At 54.0% G+C, this 21,513-nt stretch overlaps 1 protein-coding gene across 4 annotated transcripts in view; it reads left to right on the top strand.

Annotated features, from left to right (window-relative positions):
• The window catches only part of SUPT6H (SPT6 homolog, histone chaperone and transcription elongation factor), a 37,167-nt gene extending 17,383 nt beyond the window's left edge, over positions 1-19,784 (top strand). For all 4 annotated transcript variants that reach the window (XM_061604947.1, XM_061604946.1, XM_061604945.1 and 1 more), the window contains exons 14-37: positions 127-256; positions 860-1,010; positions 2,157-2,311; positions 3,050-3,245; positions 3,614-3,753; positions 3,852-3,969; positions 5,043-5,119; positions 5,266-5,401; positions 6,345-6,482; positions 7,690-7,857; positions 8,858-8,985; positions 10,184-10,391; positions 10,494-10,641; positions 11,113-11,255; positions 11,443-11,583; positions 12,021-12,216; positions 12,320-12,558; positions 12,649-12,762; positions 13,709-13,833; positions 14,836-14,948; positions 15,786-15,863; positions 15,989-16,155; positions 17,677-17,864; positions 18,651-19,784. In XM_061604947.1, the coding sequence (XP_061460931.1) occupies positions 127-256; positions 860-1,010; positions 2,157-2,311; positions 3,050-3,245; positions 3,614-3,753; positions 3,852-3,969; positions 5,043-5,119; positions 5,266-5,401; positions 6,345-6,482; positions 7,690-7,857; positions 8,858-8,985; positions 10,184-10,391; positions 10,494-10,641; positions 11,113-11,255; positions 11,443-11,583; positions 12,021-12,216; positions 12,320-12,558; positions 12,649-12,762; positions 13,709-13,833; positions 14,836-14,948; positions 15,786-15,863; positions 15,989-16,155; positions 17,677-17,864; positions 18,651-18,837 (3,584 nt within the window). In that variant the 3' untranslated portion in view covers positions 18,838-19,784. The remainder of the gene's footprint in view (positions 1-126; positions 257-859; positions 1,011-2,156; positions 2,312-3,049; positions 3,246-3,613; positions 3,754-3,851; positions 3,970-5,042; positions 5,120-5,265; positions 5,402-6,344; positions 6,483-7,689; positions 7,858-8,857; positions 8,986-10,183; positions 10,392-10,493; positions 10,642-11,112; positions 11,256-11,442; positions 11,584-12,020; positions 12,217-12,319; positions 12,559-12,648; positions 12,763-13,708; positions 13,834-14,835; positions 14,949-15,785; positions 15,864-15,988; positions 16,156-17,676; positions 17,865-18,650) is intronic.
• Positions 19,785-21,513: the final 1,729 nt, after the last annotated feature.

Below are 21,513 nucleotides of genomic sequence, written 5' to 3'. Positions count from 1 at the left end.
TGAGATCAGACGTCTGTCGGACCCTCAGACTCACTGACCGGGCCTGTAAGTTCAGACAGGTACCGGCACCCTCGCCTCCCATTCTTGTGCTTCCCTTGCATACGTACCTCCCTCCTGTCCCCCCAGATGGCCTAGCGAAGAAGTTTGGACTGACGCCAGAGCAGTTTGGCGAGAATCTGCGTGACAGCTACCAGCGCCACGAGACTGAGCAGTTCCCGGCGGAGCCCTTGGAGCTGGCCAAGGATTACGTCTGCAGGTAAAAGCCACGGCTCTGGAGTGCCCTCCTGGCTGCTGGGGGTCAGTCAGGCCCCTTTGCTCTGGTTTTCTCCTTTGGGCAGCAGCTCAAAACAGGAACAGTGGAAGCGGCCTTATGCTGAATCATCCCACTGGCCCACCTAGCTCAGTACTGTCCACACTGACTGGCAGCAATGTCTCTCCAGGGTTTCAGGCAGGGGGACTTTCCCAGCCCTCCCCAGAGATGCTGTTGAGGATTGAATCTGGAACCTTCTGCATGCAAGGCAGATGTTCTGCCACCGAGCTGTGGCCCTTCTCCATAAAATGTTGCCTTTGCTGCGGGTTTCCCAGGCGTTTAATGTTTCCCTTTTGCTGTTGCTTTACTTGTGCTTCTCGTTCATAAGCATTGCTTCCAACGGCTTGCGTTACTTATAGATGTGCGCCTGTGTTTCTCTCTTTGTACTGGTAAGCTCTGCTGAGTGCTCTGTGGACCTGAGGGATTTGGAGGCGGGTGGCTATGGATCGCAACTGGTGGGAGGAGTGGGGGGGCTTCTGTGGTGCTGACCTGTCAGAAGGCACATCTTGTGGCACATACTGACCCGACTCACCGCCACTCTCTCCGCAGCCAGTTCCCCACCCCGGAAGCCGTGCTGGAAGGGGCCTGTTACATGGTGGCCCTGCAGATTGCCCGGGAGCCTTTGGTCCGGCAGGTGCTGCGGCAGACCTTCCAGGAAAGGGCCAAGCTCAACGTTTCTCCGACCAAGAAGGGCAAGAAGGTGAGAGCAGTGCCCGTCGTCATTGGAGCTGCCTGCCTGGCAGCGCGTGGGGCTTAACGCCTGGGGGTACATGCCTGCCCAGGGCCAGAACAAGCTGTTCCCAGGCAAATGCTTTGGGTTGGATTTGGGGTTATGAGGCTCAGCTGTGTTGTGGTGGGGAATGTGTGGGACTAGGGCTTGGGGAGACCTGAGTCCAGAGCCCTGTCCAGCCATGCCGGTCTTATTGGCTCACACTAACACGCTCTCTCTTGTCAGCCTGACCCTACCTTACAGGGTAGTCTATTTAATTAATTAATTAATTAGTATGCCGCCCTTCCTCCCAGCAGGAGCCCAGGGCAGCAAACAAAGCACTAAAACACTTTAAAACATCATAAACAGATCTTAAAATACATTAAAGCAAAACAGCATTAAAAACATTTTAAAAAACAACCTTAAAAAGGGTTAAAAACATTATTAAAAAACATATTAAACAATTCTGACACAGAAGCGGACTGGGATAAGGTCTCAACTTAAAAGGCTTGTTGAAAGAGGAAAGTCTTCAAAAGGCGCCGAAAAGATAGCAGGGATGGCGCCTGCCTAATATTCATGAGGATAAAATGGGGGTGGCTGGGGGGAGACCACCTTGAGGGGGGAGGCAGGATGTCAGTGTAATAAAGAGATGCATTCATGGGAAGACCAGGCCAGGGGGACAGGGAGAAGCAGAGACCACCGCCTGTGTCCAGGGAAATAAATTCCTTCTGAAAACTGTTCCAGCAAGCAGTGGGTAAAAGTCTTGAGGATAGGTGCATTGGAAACACTCTGGGGAAGAGCAGCTCTGCTCAAACCGTGTCTGGCTCAGAAATATTTATTGCCGTTCTTTCGTAGTTTAAGACTGCTTCACCACAAAGGGGTTCACACTTGTATTCCTGGACATGACAGCAATTCTGAGACTGAACTCTGAGTTGGAGTGTGTGTGAGAGAGAGACAAAGAGAGTGTGTGTCAATCTGGAGAGCCCGCATGGCATTTGGGGTGGTTGGGGTGTCCCCAGGGATGCCTGCTGAGAGGGTGGGTGAAGCCATAGCACATTCCTCCTCATCGCTGGGAAGCGGGCCTGTCCCCGCCTGCCCCTCCTGAGGTGCTGCCTCCTCCCCTTCTCCCCTCGGCAGGACGTGGACGAGGCCCATTACGCCTACTCCTTCAAGTACCTGAAGAACAAGCCCGCCAAGGAGCTGCGGGACGAGCAGTTCCTGAAGATCTGCCTGGCCAAAGACGAGGGGCTGCTGGCCATCGACATCTGCATCGACATGAAGGGCGTTGAGGGGTGAGTCTGCTCCCTCCCAAAGACTTGCACCGCGGGGGGAGGAATCCATCGTGGCGTTTCCGGACGGATAGTAGCTCAGTGGCCAAGCACCTGCTTTGCATCCTGCCCTGCCGTCTCCAGGTAGCTCTGAGAAAGGCCCCCACCCCGAGAGCTGCTGCCAGTCAGTGCAGACAGCGCTGAGCTAGATGGGCCGGCGGTCTGGCTCAGTGCAAGGCAGCTTCCTGTGTTCCTAGCGTGGCAACGTGCCCAGGAATGCTCCCGTCAGTCAGCAGGGTTTTCTGTCCTTTCTCAGGCTTTGCCTGCAGTATCTTTAGATTTGTTATGATCATAGGAAGCTGCCCTATACCGAGTTGACCATTGGCCCATCTAGCTCCGTCTTGCCTACACTGACTGGCAGCAGTGGCTCTCAAGGGGTTCAGGCAGGGAGTCTGTTCTAGCCCTGCCTGAAGATGCCGCTGGGGATTTGGATGCAAGGCCGGTGCCCTGTACCACTGAGCTATGCCCCTTCCCCAAAGCTGCTAAATTGTCATCCTCCCAAATGCTGTCCACGTCATTAATGTTATCATTAATGTGAATTGTGAACAGATTCAGGCCATGAGTGCAGTAGCAGGTCTTCCCCCTTGCACTTCCCAGGAACTGGCATTCAGAGCCTGAGTGCCTCCGATAGTGCAGGTAGAACAGAGCCAGCATGGCTTGGAGCCACTGAGAGCCTTTCCCCCCGTCCTCCTCCCTCTCCAGGTATGGCAGCGACCAGACCTACTTCGAAGAGATCAAGCAGTTCTACTACCGCGACGAGTTCAGCCACCAGGTGCAAGAGTGGAACCGGCAGCGCACCTTGGCCATCGAGCGGGCGCTCAACCAGTTCCTGTATCCGCAGATGGCCAAGGAGCTGAGGAACAAGCTGCTGGTGGAAGCCAAGGAGTTTGTCATCAAGGTGAGTGCCTAGTAATGCCCACAGAACTGAACGAGGGCATGGGAGAGGAAGGAGCTCTTGCCCAGCCCTTGACTTCCTTCCACCACCCCATCACAAACAGGTGACATCGTAAACACCACTTGCTCCTCTCTGCTAGACCGAGAGGGTTTTTTTAGAAACTGAAAAGTGCAGAATAAAGGCATGCGAAGCAGATCAGTCCAGCGCACGTAGTACTGCGGCGGAGTTTAGCTCCAGGGAACAAGACTTGGGCAGTTGGTCAGATGGGTGCGAATAGTGGTGTTTTTGCTCAACAAGGCACCGTCCCCTCCTCGCTACGGGGCCCGTTTTGCTCTGCATGGAACAACAAACACCCCTTTCCCTCCTGGCAGGCTTGCAGCCGGAAGCTACACAACTGGCTGAAGGTGGCTCCCTACCGGCCAGACCAGCAGGTAGAAGAAGACGACGATTTCATGGAGGAAAACCAAGGGAAAGGGATCCGGGTGCTGGGGATCGCTTTCTCTTCCGCCAGGTAGGGCAGCTTGGGGGCAATCTTGGCGGCTCTGTGTTCCCAGCACCCTCCCAGATTCCCTCCCCCATTTCCAACAACCCCATTCCTTTTTTTTGCAGAGACCACCCTGTCTTTTGCGCCCTGGTGAACGGGGAAGGTGAGGTCACCGATTTCCTGCGCCTGCCGCATTTCACCAAACGTCGGAATGCTTGGCGGGAGGAGGAGAGAGAGAGAAAGGTGAGCGGAGAGAGGGGAGATTGTGCGGCCTGCCAGGGGAATCCAGGGTGGCTCCCTTCAGACAGTCACTGAGCAGGAGTCCCTCTCTGTTTTCATTGTGCTGCTGGTCAGGACACACAGGGCTCCTTGTGCCCATCTTCGGCCTCGGGCCCAGAGAAACCGGAATGTCTGAAGCTGTTTCTGGTGCCAATCTGCTAATAGGCATTGCCAGACATTTAGGGATCCCACATCAACAGGGATTTCTCTGTTGTTTTCACAGAATGTACTGCCTTCAAGTCGATTCCGACTTATGGTGACCCTGTGAATAGGGTTCTCACGAGGCTGAGCGGCAGTGACTGGCCCAAGGCCACCCAGGGAGCTTCATGGCTATGCGGGGATTTGAACCCTGGTCTCCCAAGTTGTAGTCTTAGCCACTACACCACACTGGTTTTCACAGAACAGGGAAGACAGGAAGTTGCCTTCTACTGAGTCAGGCCACTGGCCCATCTAGCTCAGTATTGTCTGCACTGACTGGCAGCGGCACTGCAAGGTTTCAGGCAAGGGGGCCTCTCCCAGCCCTACTGGAGATGCTGTTGGGGACCTCCTGCATGCAAAGTGGGAGCTCTGCTGCCGAGCTGGGCAGTTCGTGTGGCTGCAGAGGCACGTAAGGCCTACGCCAGCTCTGCTGTTCCTCTCATCTTAACACAGATGGCCGCTCACTCCATCCAGTTGATTAGGGCAGATAGTTGTTGACACAATGAAGAAACCCAGGAAGCAGGCATAAATAAAGCCTTTTGGCTTGGGGCATCTTTCCTCAGCCGTGAGAAGGGGAGCTCCTCTCCACCCCCCACTCCCCACTGGCAGTGTGAAGGCTTCCCAAGTCCTGCCTCCATATCCGATGGGAGGGGTTCATAGAATCATAGAATAGTAGAGTTGGAAGGGGCCTACGAGGCCATTGAGTCCAACCCCCTGCTCAGTGCAGGTTTCCCACCACTGGATCTGCTTCCAGGAACCGTCAGCTGGGAAGTCAAGAGTGTCCCATTTGGTGTTCATTCTCTCTATGATGTGACTCTGCCCTTTGCTCTCGCCCTCAGGCTCAGGATATCGAAACCCTGAAGAAATTCTTGCTCGGCAAGAAGCCCCACGTGGTCACAATTGCCGGAGAGAACAGGTGAGCCCGGAGGTGCCTGCTGGAGCCCTCTGACCTCCCTCTCAAACCCACTCGGCACCCTCACCCCCAGTGCAGGGTGGAGCTCCGTTCACCCTCCTGAGGGGCAAAGGTCTCAGCTGCTCCCTTCTCTGCCTCCTCTTCCTCAGGGATGCCCAGATGCTGATGGAGGACGTGAAGCGCATTTCCCACGAACTGGACCAAGGGCAGCAGCTCTCCTCCATCGGGGTGGAGCTGGTGGACAACGAGCTGGCCACTCTCTACATGAACAGCAAGAAGTCAGAAGTAAGCCCAAAGACCCTTCCCCCTTGCCCACCCTGGGGACAAAGCCACGTTCCTGAGTTGCTGCATGCCACTCTTTGCTTCCAGGTGTTGCACGTGACGCTGTTGGCGTCCCAGACCGTAAGCCCTTTGTGGGCCCACCTCGTAGCTGCTTCGTGGCAGAGCAGCTGCTCTTCTTGCATAGGGCCTGGGGCTCAATCCCTGGGATCTCCTGCTTGGGCTTGGGGAGACCCCGCCTGGAACCCTGGGGAGCTGTGCCAGTCAGCCTAGACAATACTGAGATAGATGGACTGATGGCTTGACTTGCTGTAAGACAACTTAAGAACACCAGAAGAGCCCTTCAGCTCGGTGAGGCCAAAGGGGGCCTGTCCTCGTCCAGCCTCCTCTTCTCACAGTGGCCAGCCAAATGCCGCAAAGGGAAGCCGTCAAGCAGGACCTGAGCCGAAGGGCAACTGTCCTGTCCTGTGGTTTCCGGCAACTGGCATTCACACGCTCTCCGGAGGCAGAGCACAGCCATCGTGGCTTGTAGCCTCTGATAGCTTCCTCCTTCAGGGATCTGTCTAATCGTCTTTCAAAGCCATCCAGATTGGTGGCCATCACTGCCTCCTGAGGGAGGGAGTTCCAGAGTCTAACTATAGTTTCCTACATTATGTAATGTCTAGCTTTTTTTAAAATTAAATTATTGTTAGAGCCCAGAATCATCAGTAACATGGCACGTTTGAAAAATAAAAATTCACTAGGAAGGTATTTTCTGGATCTTGGTATCTGCTGCTGTTTTTTCAAACTATAGTTCTAATTATTGCTATCACTTCATTTTAGTTTTCTTTCCCTTTCTTTTTAGCACAATATTTTATTGTAGTTGCTATTATTTGGATTTCACGTGAGCCGCCTTGCATGCAGTTGTGAGAGGCGGGTTCTAAATCCTCTGGTGCGTGCTGTCTTGCAGAATGAATTTCGGGACTACCCCCCTGTGCTGCGCCAGGCCATCTCCCTCGCTCGCCGCATACAGGACCCGCTCATTGAGTTCTCCCAGGTCTGCAGCTCCGACGAGGACATCCTATGCCTTAAGCTCCACCCTTTGCAGGTAACTCCACAACGAGAAGTTCTGGCGTGGAAGGTAGGCCTTCTTGTCCCTTTACAAATAACAGGATTCGATGCTGGGCAAAGACTTCCATGAGCCAAGGCCCCTGCTTTCATTCAGTAACTGTGCAAAGGCTTTCTGTTGTCTGCTAAAATAGCAGAAGCCAGAGGCATGTTGTGAAAACAAGGGATTGTGTTTGGGGTTATGGGGGGGCAAGGAGGGAGGAGAGAGAGAGAGAATGCAGTTTGTTGCATAGATCTGTCACTTCCCCTTGTTAGCTCCATCAGAACAGATGACCGAGAATCCCTACCTCTTTACCCGAACCCTTTGATATACACGAGATGAAGGACCCACGCTCTTCTCTGGATTGCAGTCTGTTCTATTAGTTTAATTTCGCCAAATTTATTATACCGCTTCATTGTAAAAACCCTCTTAAGCCTTTTACCAAAAAAAGTCCATTGAAGTTATCACTGAAAACAGTTTAAAAACAGGTAATTAAAAACATTTTTAGAAATGACAGTAGACGAAAAAAGAGCTTACAACACATCAGCATCGGTGCGTCTGGATCGGCTTGCCTAAACAAATAAAGTTTTAAGCAGGTGCCGAAAAAGAGTGCAGTGAAAGTGCCTGCCAGATGTCAGTAGGTTTTAAAATATTGTAACCCGCTCTGGATCCTCATAGCCAAGGGCAGATAAGAAATCTAATGATTCACCGTGGGTTGTATCCAACACTAGTCCTCCTCAGAGTAGACCCATAGAAATTAATGGATATGGCTAACTTGGGTCTATTAATGTCACTTGACTCTACTCTGAGCAGAATTTAGTAGGGTGCAACCCAGTGATGATGATGATGATTGAATTGCGTAGTCCCCATAGGTTGCTGAGCTTGGGGAGGCCAAACGCTGGTGGAGGGCGGGTGCTTGTTTTTAAGAGAGAGTGTCCTTGATCCAAGGCAGGGTTTTTTTGTGGCGGGGGTGTTTGAGCTCCCAGCATGATGCCTCCTGCCTCTTGAGTTGCGCTGAGCTTACTTGGCCTCGACTTGAACTTTTGTCCTGGGGTGTGGGTGTTCCAGTACAGCCATCCTGCGTGGAGTGTGTGTGTGTGTGCAGGCCAGTGGGAGGCGGCTGCCCCAAGCTCTGCAGTCGTGCCCTGTGGAGTTCAGCTGCATAGCAGCGGTGTGTTCCTCTCTCTCTGCACATTTGCTTGGCCAGGAGCATGTGGTGAAGGAAGACCTGCTGAACGCCCTGCAGTGCGAGTTCATCAACCGCGTGAACGAAGTGGGAGTGGACGTCAACCGGGCCATCGCCCACCCGCACAGCCAGGCCCTCCTGCAGTATGTTTGTGGCTTGGGCCCCCGCAAGGGCACTCACCTGCTGAAGGTATGCAAGTCCCTTCCGCCTCTCTGGGCACCGTGTCTAGAGTGGGCTGGGGGTGCATGTATCCAACGGCCGTTGCTGGCACCAAGACACTGAGGCTTCCTGAGATAAATACGTGAAAGGGGTCGCAATATCTGGCGCTTGTGTGCGTCTGCCCCTTGGAGGGGGCTGCCTCTCTCTGCCCCGTGGTGTAAAGGCCAGTCCTGCTTTGGGCTCTTACTGTTCTGTGACTTCTGTCCAGAAACCTCATTTTCATGGGAGAAGGGCTGCAGTGCCGTGGTAAGGCAGGCACCTGCTTTGTGCGCAGGAAGGTCCTACGTTCAAGGGGGGGCAGGGGGAAGGCCCCTGCCGGGAGAGCCACTAAGGGCAGTGAGCTCGATGGACCAGGGCTTTGACTTCATAGGAGGTATACGGAGGGACCGTAGCTCAGTGGCTCAGCCCCTGTTTTGCGTGCAGAAGGCCCCAGGTTCAATCCCTGGCAGCATTTATTTATTTATTTTATTTTATTCGATTTATTAATCGCCCATCTGGCTGGATTTACCAGCCACTCTGAGCGATGTACATAACAAAACATACAAAACAGAATATCAGAAAGCAGACAGTAAAAACTGTAACAATAAACGATAACTAAACGAGGTAGAGGCAACTCAGTTTCGATAATGGGCTTCTCGCCTGTGTGGTCCGTGATGTAACTAGAGGTAGGAGTTCCTGATGCAAGTCTTCCAGTGAAAAGTGGGTCAGGTAGCAGGTTATAGGAGGGGCGCTTCCCTGCCTGGCACCTTGTAGAGTCGCCACTAGTCAGAGGAGACCACAATGGGCTGGTTGAGTTAATCACTCTGGTTTGATATAAGGCGTCTTCCTGGGTGCAAGGAGACGTGCAGCGAGGCCCTTTGGCCCAGCCCCCCTCCCCTGCCCCTTTATTCGCAGGCAGCTCCTTGCTGCCAGGCCTGTGCCTCTTCCTGGCAGCAGCTGGCAAAATGCCTCCGCGCCCTCTCTGTCTTAGATCTTGAAGCAGAACAATACGCGCCTGGAGAACCGGACCCAGCTCGTCACCATGTGCCACATGGGGCCCAAAGTCTTCATCAACTGCGCCGGCTTCATCAAGATAGACACAGCCTCGCTGGGTGACAGGTGAGTGGCGGCAGGCGAGTGCTGGAGAAGGCTGGAGTGTTTTTATTCCCCCTCAGCCAGGGGAAGCTTGTCGTTGCGTGCTTCAAGCTGTGCGTTCTGTGCAAGAGAGCGAACCGTGTGGCTGGCCGGCTGCCGCAATTTAGGCAGGCTGGTCTCAAGCCAGGTGATACACACACACGCACACCCTGATGTGGTGTGATTAGCTTCGTTATATGAACAACAGGTGCATTACAAAAGAACACAAGATGAAACCCCGCAGCTGGATCAGGCCCAAGGGGGCCCATCTAGTCCAGTATTGTGTTCGCACAGTGGCCAGCCAGATGCCCCAACAGGAAGCCCGCAAGCAGGACTGGAGCCCAACAGCAACTCTCTCCCGCTTGTGATTCCTGGCCACTGTTACTCAGAGGTGTAACGGCCTCAGACAGTACAGGTGGAGCATAGCCATTGTGGCCAGTAGCCACTGATAGCCTTGTCTTCCTCCTTGAATTTGTCTAATCCTTTATAAGGATACAGTACCATATGCCAGCGAGGATCCCTGTATGGCATGCACAGCCGTGTCTCAGTATACTGAAGCATATTACAAATATATTCACACATTTGTGGTTGGTGCATGTAATCCTGTGTAAGGACCTCAGAAGAGCTCAGCAGCTGGATTCGGCCAAAAGGGGCCTACCCTAAACGGCAGCTGCCCCCACTTGTGTTCTCCAGCGGCTGGCATTCCGAGACCTACTGCCTCTGACGCTGCATAGAATCATAGAACAGTAGAGTTGGAAGGGGCCTGTAAGGCCATCAAGTCCAACCCCCTGCTCAATGCAGGAATCCAAATCAAAGCGTTCCTGACAGATGGCTGTCTAACTGCCTCTTGAAGGCCTCCAGTGTCGGAGAGCCCACTGCCTCTCTAAGTAATTGGTTCCATTGTCGTATGGCTCTAGAACAGTTAGGAAGTTTTTCCTGCAGGTAGTGCACAGCCGTTGTGACTAGTCGCCGTTGCTGGATGAATTCACAGAGGATAAAGCTAACCTTGTGAAGCCATCCAAGTTACTGGCCATCGCTGCTTCTTGTGGTAGTGACTTACATAGTTTAACAGTGTGCTGAGTGGAGAAGTTCTTTCTTTCACCAAATCTTCCAGCAGGCAGGGGTTTCAGTTGCCTTTACAAGCCCAGCACATTCCTCCGCTTTTGTTGTTGCTGTTGTTTAGCACGGATTCCTACATTGAGGTCCTGGACGGGTCCCGAGTTCACCCGGAGACCTATGAATGGGCAAGGAAGATGGCCGTTGACGCCCTGGAATATGATGAGTCGGCCGAAGACGCCAACCCTGCTGGGGCCCTGGAGGAGATCCTGGAAAACCCGGAGCGTCTGAAAGACCTGGATCTCGATGCCTTTGCCGAAGAGCTGGAGAGACAGGTTGGCAGGAGGATGACCGTTTGGGGCTTTAGGGGAGTGTGAAGAAGAGAGTCTGAATCCCTCTTCTTCCCCCGGCTTTCACGGCTGCTTTCTCTCTCGCAGGGCTATGGCGATAAACACATCACCTTGTACGACATCCGAGCTGAGCTGAGCTGCCGCTACAAGGACCTGAGGAGCCAGTATCGCTCCCCTAACTCGGAAGAGGTCTTCAACATGCTGACCAAGGAAACGCCCGAGACGTTCTATATAGGTAGGTCGTTCCCTCTTGCCAAGATGTGTCCAGGAGGAAGGCACTTTGTGATGGAGGAGGAGGAGATGTGATAGCTCTCCGTGGCTCTGCATTGATGTAGACCAGGGTTCATCAGTGTGGAACCTCTGGGCACCAGTGTCCCCGCCAGGACCTTCTGTGATACCCATGAAAGGTGTCAGCAAAAATCCCTTCAAAAATCCACAATGCATGAGGGACCATTCACTTTCCTTACTTGGTTCCTGTTTGAACTGGTTCAGCCTCTCCCAAATGCTCCCCTCCCCCTGGTGACAGCCATTTTGTGACCAGTGCCTCCGGCGCTTTCTCAAGATCCCAGATCGGCCCACTCACCCAGAAAAGGTTGACAGCCGCTGACGTTACATACAGGCAGCAAAGCAGAAGGGCTGCAAAACTCCTCTTGTGCAGCAGAGCTGGCTCTTACCATAAAATCTGCCCTTCCTGTCCGCCCCTCAGGTAAACTCATCATCTGCAACGTGACGGGAATAGCCCACCGGCGGCCACAGGGGGAAAGCTATGACCAGGCGATCAGGAACGACGAGACGGGCCTGTGGCAGTGCCCCTTTTGCCAGCAAGACAACTTCCCTGAGCTCAGTGAGGTAACAGGTTTCGTTCCTGCCATCAGTAAGGCTTGTTCTCTGGCTGCTTCAGTGTTTGCTAGTGGGATGCCTGGGACTTCCTCTTCTCAGGCCTTTGGGTGGCACTGTAGCCTGGGCTACTGTCCACACTCAGGGTGAGGGCCGCCCGCCTCACTTTGTCATGACTTCTTCCTCTGCTCCTCTCCAGGTCTGGAACCACTTTGACAGCGGCTCCTGCCCTGGCCAGGCCATCGGCGTGAAGACTCGCCTGGACAATGGGGTCACTGGTTTCATCCCAACCAAATTCCTCAGTGACAAGGTGGTCAAGCGGCCAGAGGAAAGGGTCAAGGTAGGCTGGGGGAAGCGTTAAGGAGAGCGTTGTTCCGTATCTGGCTGCCCCAGGCCAAAGCCATCCTCATCTAAGAGCATTTTGTTAATTGCTGGTGGATATGCTGGGTGGGGAAATGTGCCCCCCCCCTGCCCCCAAATGCATTAGCTGGATGTCTGTAGTGGCCTGCAAAGTGGGGAGGAGACTTTATCATTCAGACTGAGCATTACAAGAACAAAACTAAGAACTAGTGCCCGAGTTTGCTTTTTTCCTCTTCCCTCCCCAACCCCCTTCCCTTCTGTCTCATGTATTTGGAGGCAGGAACTGTTTCACCTATACTTGTAAGCTACTCTGGGAGATTTTCCCAACTGAAAGGGGGTATAAAAATGCTTTGAACAAACAAATTCCCCTAGATTTCTAGTTTAAAAACTACCATGTCTTCTGCCTGCCTTGTCCAGGTTGGGATGACCGTCCACTGCAGGATCATGAAGATAGACATTGAAAAGTTCAGCGCCGACCTGACCTGCCGGACATCGGACTTGATGGACAAGAGCAATGAGTGGAAGCTCCCCAAGGACACCTACTACGACTTTGACACCGAGGCCGCTGACCACAAGCAGGAAGAAGAGCTGAAAAGAAAGCAGCAGCGCACGAGTGAGTCGCTGGCGCTCAGTGGCCTAGGGGGCTGGGGAGGGGGGCCAGGGGAGCAGTGTGTGCAGGGGAAGTGCAAACCGTGCCTGCTTGCCTCTTCCCACAGCGTACATCAAGCGCGTGATCGCCCACCCGTCCTTCCACAACATCAACTTCAAGCAGGCCGAGAAGATGATGGAGTCCATGGACCAAGGGGACGTCATCATCCGCCCCAGCAGCAAAGGGGAGAACCATCTGACCGTCACCTGGAAAGTGTGCGACAACATCTACCAGCACGTGGACGTCCGTGAGGAGGGGAAAGAGAATGCCTTCAGCCTGGGCTCCACCCTCTGGATTAACACGGAAGTGAGTCTGGCCTCTCCTGCCCCCCCCCATTTGTAGCCTCTCCTGACACCACCCCACCTGCAACCTCTCCCCATTTTCTGCCCCTCAAAGGAATTTGAGGACCTGGATGAGATAGTTGCTCGCTACGTGCAGCCGATGGCGTCTTTTGCTAGAGATCTGCTCAGCCATAAGTACTACCAGGATTGCAACAGAGGAGACAGGAAGGTGAGAGGAGCCTGCGCAGAGTTTGTTTATTATGTATTTATTTATTGTACTTAGATACCGCCCCATAGCCAAAACTCTCTGGGCGGTTTACAGTAACTAAAAACATTAAAAACAAATATACAAATTTAAAACACATCTTCTAAAAACAATTTAAAACACAATTTAAAAAATTTAAAACAATTTAAGAGTTGAGCTTGGCATGTCTGTTTCCAGGGGAGAAATAAGCCATGCATGGCCTTCGTTCTTCCTGCCGGTTGGGACAGGTTGGCAAAATCGGGGGGCAGCCAGGTGGGTGTGGGTCAGCCTACCAAGCTGACCATGATCTCCTGGTCTGCCTTTAGCCAACTGCTGTGTTTTTATCTTGCTTGTTAGCTATATATTTTGATCATTTCAGTTTTCTTGAAATTGCGTTTTATTGTTGTTAGCCTCCTTTGGGCTTCTTAAGTGTGAAAAGGCAAAGGTATTAATCTAACTAATAATAAATATGTAGGAGAAGATATACCGGCCCACCTCATCCCCCCTCCCAACAAGATTGGTCTGACAAATGAAGGTGTGCCAGGGTGGGGTGCCTTGTTGCTGGCACTAAGTTAAAGCTATTCAATGGTGTAACTGGAAAGGTTTCATGGGGGGTCAGGGCCCAAGTCTGAGCTAAGAAGCAGTGCTATCCCCGTACAGATATGCCGTGAAAAATATTAGCATTCCCAAATGCACATTTGAACTAAATGTCAAGGACAAGGATTTGATTTATACTTCTACTTTTTATGCGTTTTATAATAATGTGTGCACTTGGGGGATGGAAATGCGGTGGGAGCACACGGCCCGGGCTTCACAGCACGTCCTAAAGCCTCGCTTTGTAGCACCTTTGCCAGGGGAGAGGCCCGCTCTGGATCCCTCTCTCTGCCCACCAGTCCTCTGCCATTGTGGCTCTGCCCTCTCTGTGTCCTAGAAACTGGAGGAGCTCCTGATCAAAACCAAGAAAGAGAAGCCCACCTTCATTCCCTACTTCATCTGTGCCTGCAAAGAACTCCCCGGCAAATTCCTGCTGGGATATCAGCCGCGCGGCAAGCCCCGGTGAGTGTGCGTCTGTCGGGGACTGGGTGGTTGATACAGTTGCTCTTCCCTTTGGGGCTTTCTCTCTCTCTCCCTCCTGGCTCCCTCCATCGCCTGCCGTTTTGAGGGTCTTTTTTAACGGGAGGTGCCGGAGGTTGAACCGGGGCCTTCTGCGTGCTCAGGCAGGGGGTCTGCCTCTGAGCTAGGGGGCCTCCCATGAGGCCGCTCATCTTGGCAAAGACACCATTCATGAAGCTGAAGTGTGGGCAAGGCGAGGCGAGGCTTTCAGAAGGGCAGAACAGTCAAGCTGCAGAGCTCAGGCACAGAATTACGTCAGAACAGGTTCAGAAGCCTGGCCAGGTCTCTCCATCTGACTTGTGCCCATATGTTTGCACCCGCAATGGGGTGAATCTGCAGCCCCCTGGATGTTGCTGGCCTCCCAACTCCCATCAGCCAGCAGTCAGGGAGAATGGGCGTTGGGGGCTCCAGCAACACTTAGAAGGGCCCCAGCTTCCCCATTCCTGGTTTAAGCTGAACGGAGCTCCCTAGTTTTGAGTTGGATCATTTGTCCTTCTAACTCCGTATCATTCACCCCAACTGTCAGCATGTGCAGATGTTGCTTGATTTTATTACTGCGTTTATATATAGCCTTTCTGCCGAGGGACCCAACACAGTTTACAATTTAAAATATAAAAAACCCTACGAAATATTCTTGGGCCACCTTCAGGAGCTTGATTACATGAGCTTCTTGGACTGGCTGTCCTCTCTTACCCATCTTGGCATCTCGTTTTTGGCCATCAACACCCCACTGTTGCCAGTTAACTCTTGGAAAAATCCCTCTTGGTGTCCTTCCCATCACGTTCCCTCTGGCAAACGGGCAGCGTGGCAGCTGAGGGCTCCCAGGTGCTCACTTCTGGGCCTGCTGGCCAGCCACCCTGGCTTCGTCCACCTGCTCCTGGGTGGCTGAGTGGCCGTGTCCAAGTCCACAGTAATGTCAGTCACGGAGTGGTCCTCTTCCCACAGGATCGAGTATGTGACGGTGACGCCTGAAGGCTTCCGGTACCGTAACCACATCTTCCCCACGGTCAACGGGCTCTTCCGGTGGTTCAAGGATCACTATCAGGATCCTGTGCCAGGTAATTCTCAGGTCTTTGATGTTCAAGGGATGAAATTAATGTCTTGGGGCGGAGGGAGGCTGCCTGTGTACCACAGGAGGGCAGAAAAGGTTCCCAGCACAAACCTGGAAGACGTCCCCTCTGCCTTTCCCCCCTTGTGTGCTCTGCCACTCCGGCCACTAGGCGGCAGAAGGAGGCTTGCTGGCATCTCTCGCTTTCCCCCTAGGGCAGGCCTGGGGAGCTGGTGTCCCTCCAGATGTTGCTGGGCCCCAGCTCCCATCACCGTCCCTGATCATTGGTTGCTGCTGGGGTTTGGAGTCCAGCGCCACCTGCAGGTTCCCCATCCGTGCCCAAGAGCCAGCCTTGCTCCTGCCCTCCGCTCTTGAATGTGTGCATGATCTCATTAGCCTGGGGCTGAGGATGCAGGTTCCTGGCCCTCAGCATTGCAGATGGGCAGTTGTGAGCATGCAGTTGCTGCTACCTCAGAACTCAGAGAAAGCTTTGACTGGCACAACCAGTAGCTGAGGGAAGTGACAGCTGGGGATGATGGGAGTTGTAGTTCAGCAACATCTGGAGGGCCAAATATTTCCCAGAACTTCCCTAAACCACTGCACGAGCAGAACAACTTTCTCTCTCCTCTCCCTGCACTGCCCCCAGCTCTGCTCCAGAAGGTTGGGGGGAAACTGCAGAGCAGATTTGTGCATAAGGGTAAATTGTTCCGTTCTTGCAGTGACTTGGCTGGGTACCCAACCCATGATGTCCCATTCTTGGTGTGTTTCGCTTAATGCCAGCCCCTCAGAAACTGGCTCTGTCCCCATGGTTCCGCCTCACTTCCCTCCTTTCTCTGCCCATCCCCAGGGGTCACCCCCAGCAGCAGCAGCAGGACCAGGACGCCGGCTTCTATCAATGCGACTCCGGCTAATATTAACCTGGCAGGTGAGTCTGGGGCGTGTGCTGCCTTTGTCCTCTCTCTCTCTCCCAAGTTCTTTTCTCCTGCCCAGGACAGTCATTTGTGCATTTACTAACAGCCTCCGTAACACCCCCCCCCATCTACTTCACAGACCTGACCCGAGCGGTGAACGCCCTGCCGCAGAACATGACCTCACAGATGTTCAGTGCCATCGCAGCCGTGACGGGCCAGGGGCAGAACGCCAATGCCACCCCTGCGCAGTGGGCCTCCAGCCAGTACGGCTACGGAGGCAGCGGTGGCGGGAGCAGCGCTTATCATGTAGGTGGATGGGAAGGGGAGGGATTTGGTGGGTGGGTCTACTCAAGAAGTCTATCTGGTGTCCCCCTCCTGTGCTCATGGCCCTCACCTCCCTCTTGTGGGTCTTGGGCAACTGGAGGCCAGCCAGCTCTCAGGTGCCTTCTCCCCCCCCCCCCCGCCTCAGAGGTCAGGTTGCCCACAGTCCTGACTTCATGGTCTCCCCTTGGGCTCGAGTTCCTGACCATTGGCTTCGTTGTCTGTAGCAAAGAGCCCAGAGGGTGGCAGAGGATGGTGTCCAGGCTTATGCCAGTCTCAGCCTGCACAGTGGCAGACTGGCTAGGCAAGGAAATGGCATCCCATAATTGGGAGCAGAGCACCAGGGCTGTCCTCAGTGGCTTGTGGGTCAGCCTTTCTTGAGGAAGGTCTGTAGTTCAGTGGTAGAGCTTCTGTCTTGCATGCAGACAGTCGCAGGTTCAGTCCAGGCAGGGCTCGGAGTGAGGCTCCGGCTGGAAATCCTGGAGAGCCGCTGCCAGTCAGTGTAGGCAGTACTGAGCTAGATGGACCAACGCCCTGACTTGGTGTAAAGCGGCTTCCTCCGTTCTTTACTGAGCCTCTCTTAAGACCTTTTCAAATGTGTGGGTGTCACAGCGCTCCCTGCAGGCGGATCCCATCACTTTCTGCATCCTGCATTTTCTTCCCCTTGCTCCTTTTCAAGTTGCTGTGGGGGGTCCCCCTCCCCCCCCCATTTGCAAGCTGACACACACACACGGAATGCGTTTGGGGTATGGAGGAGGCAGGCTGGGATGGAGCGGGGGGAAAGGAGGACATGGCTACGCTGCCAGCAACAGGGGCTTAGCCGCAGAAGAATTTGCTGAGCCGACAGGCAAGGCTCCGCAGCTCCGCTTGCTAATCGCCCGGCAGGCAGAGGCTGTGTGGGGGGAAGGAGCTCCCTTCCCATCCCAACGCTGGCATTAAAGGCAACTCCCCAGTTTCCTCATCGCTGCACCTAACAAACCCTCTGTCGTGTGCTGTGGAGCGTGATCAGGGGAGGGTCTCGCCGTTGTGTGGCAGAACACCTGCCTTGCATGCAGCGGGGCCCGGGTTCAGTCCCCAGCCTTCTCCGGGTAGGGCTAGGAGAGACCCCTCGTTCGAAACTCTGGGGAGCCACTCCATAGCTGGATGGACCAAGGGCCTCTCACTCGTAAGGCGGCTTCCTACATCCTTATCGAAACCAGCTCTGGATTCAGAGCCATGAGGACTGGGAACTTGTTTTGTTTTTAGTTAAAGGACCGCCGTTCAGTGGCAGAGCATCTGTGGTGCTTGCAGAAAGCCCCAGGTTCAGTCCCCAACAGCAACTCCAGGTGGGCTGGGAATGATCCCAGACTGAAACCCTGGAACCGAAATGACCCAATTGCCGGGCTTGGCGGAAGAGGGCTTTCACCCCCTTGTAGTCTGCAGGTCTTCTGCTCCCACGGTTGTAGTTGTACACGCTCTTTTTGATGCTCTTGCTAATCAGTGGGGTTTTTCTCTCTTTAATTGCAGGTCTTCACGACTCCTGCCCAGCAGCCAGTGGCCACCCCTTTGTTGACTCCCAGCTACTCCTACGCCACCCCCAGCCAGCCAATCACAACCCCCCAGTATCATCAGCTCCAGGCCAGCACCACACCTCAGTCACAGCCACAGCCTCAGCCTCAGCCTTCCTCCAGTTCCGGGCAAAGGCAGCAGCCAAAGTGAGTGCTAAACAAGGCCCCTTGTTGATGGTCTCCCCCCCCCTTTTCTGGGTGGGGGTGGCAAAAGAAAGTATCTGTCCCGTAGCTAGGAAGAAACTATCTAGGGAGAATATTGGGGGTAGGGCAGCAATGTTTAGTCAGTTTATCCGTTTGATTAAAAGCATTATTAAAATGAATGGAGCAAGTGTTTTACATAAGCTGTTGATGCCAGGCACCCCTTGAGAAGGGTGTGTGTGTACAGAGAGAGAGTCTCTTCCAAGGCAGTGCCCACCTGCAACAGGGCCCTGCATCACCTGAAATGGGCTTTGTCCTTGAGAGCAGTCTTTAAACACGTGGCCACTTGACGCTCCTGCTCTTGGTTTGACCTGCGCTGTCTCTTAACCGGACGGCGGCTCCTGCTTTGGGGGCTTTGCTTGTGTGCTGCGCTCAAAAGTCAGCACCAGCTCAGGACTGTGGGTGAGCTTTTGGGGCCAAGCGCAGCCAAGGAGATATTTGGGGGGGGGGGCGTAAGGCTGAGAAGCTGGCGGTTGGGGATGTAGCAGCGTGCGGCTGGACTTGGACCCTCACTGCATAAAACAAGAGGTGTCAGGATCAAGCCTTCCTGCAAATCTAGATAGTAGCTCCGTGGCAGAACGTCTCTTTTGGGTTCTTGGGTTCCCGCAAGGGGAAAGCTTTGTGGCGCAAGCCCCCTGCGTGTGCGTGTAGCCCCGGCCGAGTGGCTCCTTGTCGCCTTCGTTGGCCCCTTGTCGCCTTCGTTGGCCCACCTGCCTTCTTCCGCCTGTCCAGGCCCAGCTCCCACACAGCCATCGACTGGGGCAAGATGGCCGAGCAGTGGCTCCAGGAGAAGGAGGCCGAGCGCAGGAAGCAGAAGCAGCGGCTGACGCCTCGCCCCTCGCCCAGCCCCATGATCGAGGGGACGCCCATGTCCATCGCCGGAGACGCCACGCCCCTGCTGGATGAGATGGATCGGTAGTCCTCCTGCTGCCGACGCCGCCCTGGTCTCCCACAGGACGGGAAAAGGAGCCGCCGGCAGAGACCACTTTTCTTCCCTCGGCCACGGCGCTCCGTGCCCTTGTTTTGGTTTCCTTTCCAGTTGAACCCAAAGGCCCGCCAGGGACGCTGAGCAGCGCCCTCCGTGTGGCTCGGAGAGGCGAGGCCCCTTGTGTATGCTGGCAATGGCGGCTGGCTTTGCTGCTGGGCGGGGCACCATCCCAGCTGGCCCCACCTGCTGTCCCTTGCTCCGTGCCTCGCTCTCGCCGCTGGAGTTGGCCAGCCCTTGCGGGCGAGGCTCTCTTTTCACCACCACCTGGTGTGTTCTGGCCGTCCCCGACCTCACGAAGAAATAAGATTTCCTGGGCCAGGGGATACAGGGGAGGACTGGGCCAGAGCGGTGTCTGTCTGTCTGTCTCTCTCTCTCCCTCCCTCTCTCTCTCTCTCCCTCCCTCTCTCTCTCTCTCTCCCTCCCTCTCTCTCTCTCTCTCCCTCCCTCTCTCTCTCTCTCTTTCTCTCATATATGTCTGTCTCCCTGTTGCTCTTCCTGTCACTCCTTCGCTCAGTGGCTGTATTTGTATGTCTCAAAGGGCTTTGCTTTCCTGAGCCCCTCTAGCATGACAGGGGCCCTTCTGGCTGGAAGATAATGTAGCCTTCGCCCATAAGCTCACTTTTCTTGGCACTCCCCAGGACAATATTTATTCAGTTGTATTACTTTTAAAAGAGAGAGAGAGAGAGAAACGGAAGGCTGCAAGGCTGAACCCCAGGCAACAGGCAGCTTTTGTGTGGAAGCTGCGAAGTGCCGGGAGAGCGAGAGCCTCTCGCCGTTGAGGTGGCTTGAATGCCAAGTAGAGCGTCCCCCCCTTCCTCACTTGCCCCCTTCTGCTCACTTCCAACAACAAAGAGGGAATAAATGGCATTTCTACTGAATCTTGGTTGAGGTTTTTCTCTCCCCTACCGGCCAAAGAGGCAGGGCTGAGCCGGGCAGATTTCTGCAGCTCAAAACGCAGAGCCAAATCGGTGATTGGGGGGGGGGTGTTATAAAGGGTTTTTGTTTTGTTCTTTTCTAGTGTGGAGTGGGGGAATCTTCGAATAGGAGGAACCAGCTTGTTAGTACTCTGGACCAGAACAGGAGAGTTTCTGAATGCAGATTTTTTATTGCGGAGGGTGGATTATGTCAGCCTTCCACAGAGAGATGGAACTGCGGCCGCCCCTTCTCTGCTTGCAAGACTCGCCGTTGGAATCAAGCAACCGTGGCAGTTCAGAGGAGGAGGGCTCTGCCGTGGCCTTCCCAAGCAGCGAGGAGGGGTTGCCTTCTCTCTCCCCCCCCCCGTTATTACAAATCTTGGCCTGCTCTTTGGACTTTGGACCAGTGGGGCAAGTCAAACAGGTGCTCTTTGTATGTGTGTGTGTGGGGGGGTCATTTCTCTGGCCTTGCCCTTCTAGGGCCTGCCAGCCGCATCTCTTTTTGGGGAGCGGGGTCACGTGTGGCTTGTCCTCTTAACAATAAAATTCTTGCTCTTGGGATACTGAGTGTATGTGGGCTGCTCCAAGGCAGCCAGTCGTCGTGTTTGCCCTCTTCCTGGCACAGTCTCCATCAGAAGCTGTTTGTGCTCAGGCTCATGTATCGGTTGGGCCCCTTGGCTTGCTGTGATTTCCTCAGCTGCCAGGCCTGAGCACAGCCTTGAATGTTGCCATGAAGATTTTTTTCAGCGTCCTTGGAGTTCTGCTTCCGTTTTGGTTTTAAAAGAAAAATGATTCTCAACTTCTAAAAAGCCAGCTCCCCCCCCCTCCTCCTGGCAGTTTCCCATTTGGCTCTCTGGGTGAGGCTCCACTACCATCCCTCCCCGATTCAGCCTGGCCGGGGGCTGATTGAGTCTCCCTCCTCTCTGCATTTTGGGATGTGTGACTGGAGCATCCTGCTGTCCCTGCACTGAGTCAGCAGCTTGGGAAGTCTCTGGGGGACCTCTGTTGCCTCATTCCAGCTGAGAGGAGGAACACTGTCCCATCAGGTACACGGAAACGGGGCATCTCTCTGAGGACAGTTCCTTCTGAATCTCTTACAGTCTCTATAAACGTAACCCTTTCCAGGCATAAGAGTGGTGAAGCGTGCCTCATTTTTTAATGGGGGGGGCGAGGGGAAGCAAGGTGCCTTTTAGATCAAGGTGGGAAACCTGTGGTGTTGGACTACAACACCCATCAGCCTTCCTTGCCCAGTGCTCAGGGATGATGGGAGTTGTAGTTCAACGACATCTGTAGAGCCTGTGCTTTAGATGTCCACCCAGGGATCTGGGAGCATGTTGCGATGACTGCCATCGCCTTGTGGAATTGGCACCGTGCTTTTGGGTGGTGGAGCCATGCCATCATGCGCGAGCACTTAAAGTCTAAATAAACATCTTGCAAGCAAGCAGGCGTGTCTTCCACAGAGCTGAGAGAATGTCTAAAGCAGCAATGGGAGGCTTCCATCATTTTAAGACATCCCAGGCCCAGTTCCTACCTTTACATCAAACAGGCATTTTACAGGCACACCCTAACCCACCTGTTAACTCCTTTACCATGTGTCCGTTGGGGTTGTAGCAAAAAAATGAGGAGGGGCGCCCAAATATGTCATGAAGGACAAAGTCCCAGGAGCCTAAATGACAATGAAATGATGTTACAA

This window comes from Rhineura floridana, chromosome 21, assembly GCF_030035675.1.
Source record: "Rhineura floridana isolate rRhiFlo1 chromosome 21, rRhiFlo1.hap2, whole genome shotgun sequence".
Classification (NCBI taxonomy): domain Eukaryota; kingdom Metazoa; phylum Chordata; class Lepidosauria; order Squamata; family Rhineuridae; genus Rhineura; species Rhineura floridana.
Note: the sequence above shows the minus strand (reverse complement) of the source record. Positions and strands in the feature narration are given on the sequence as shown.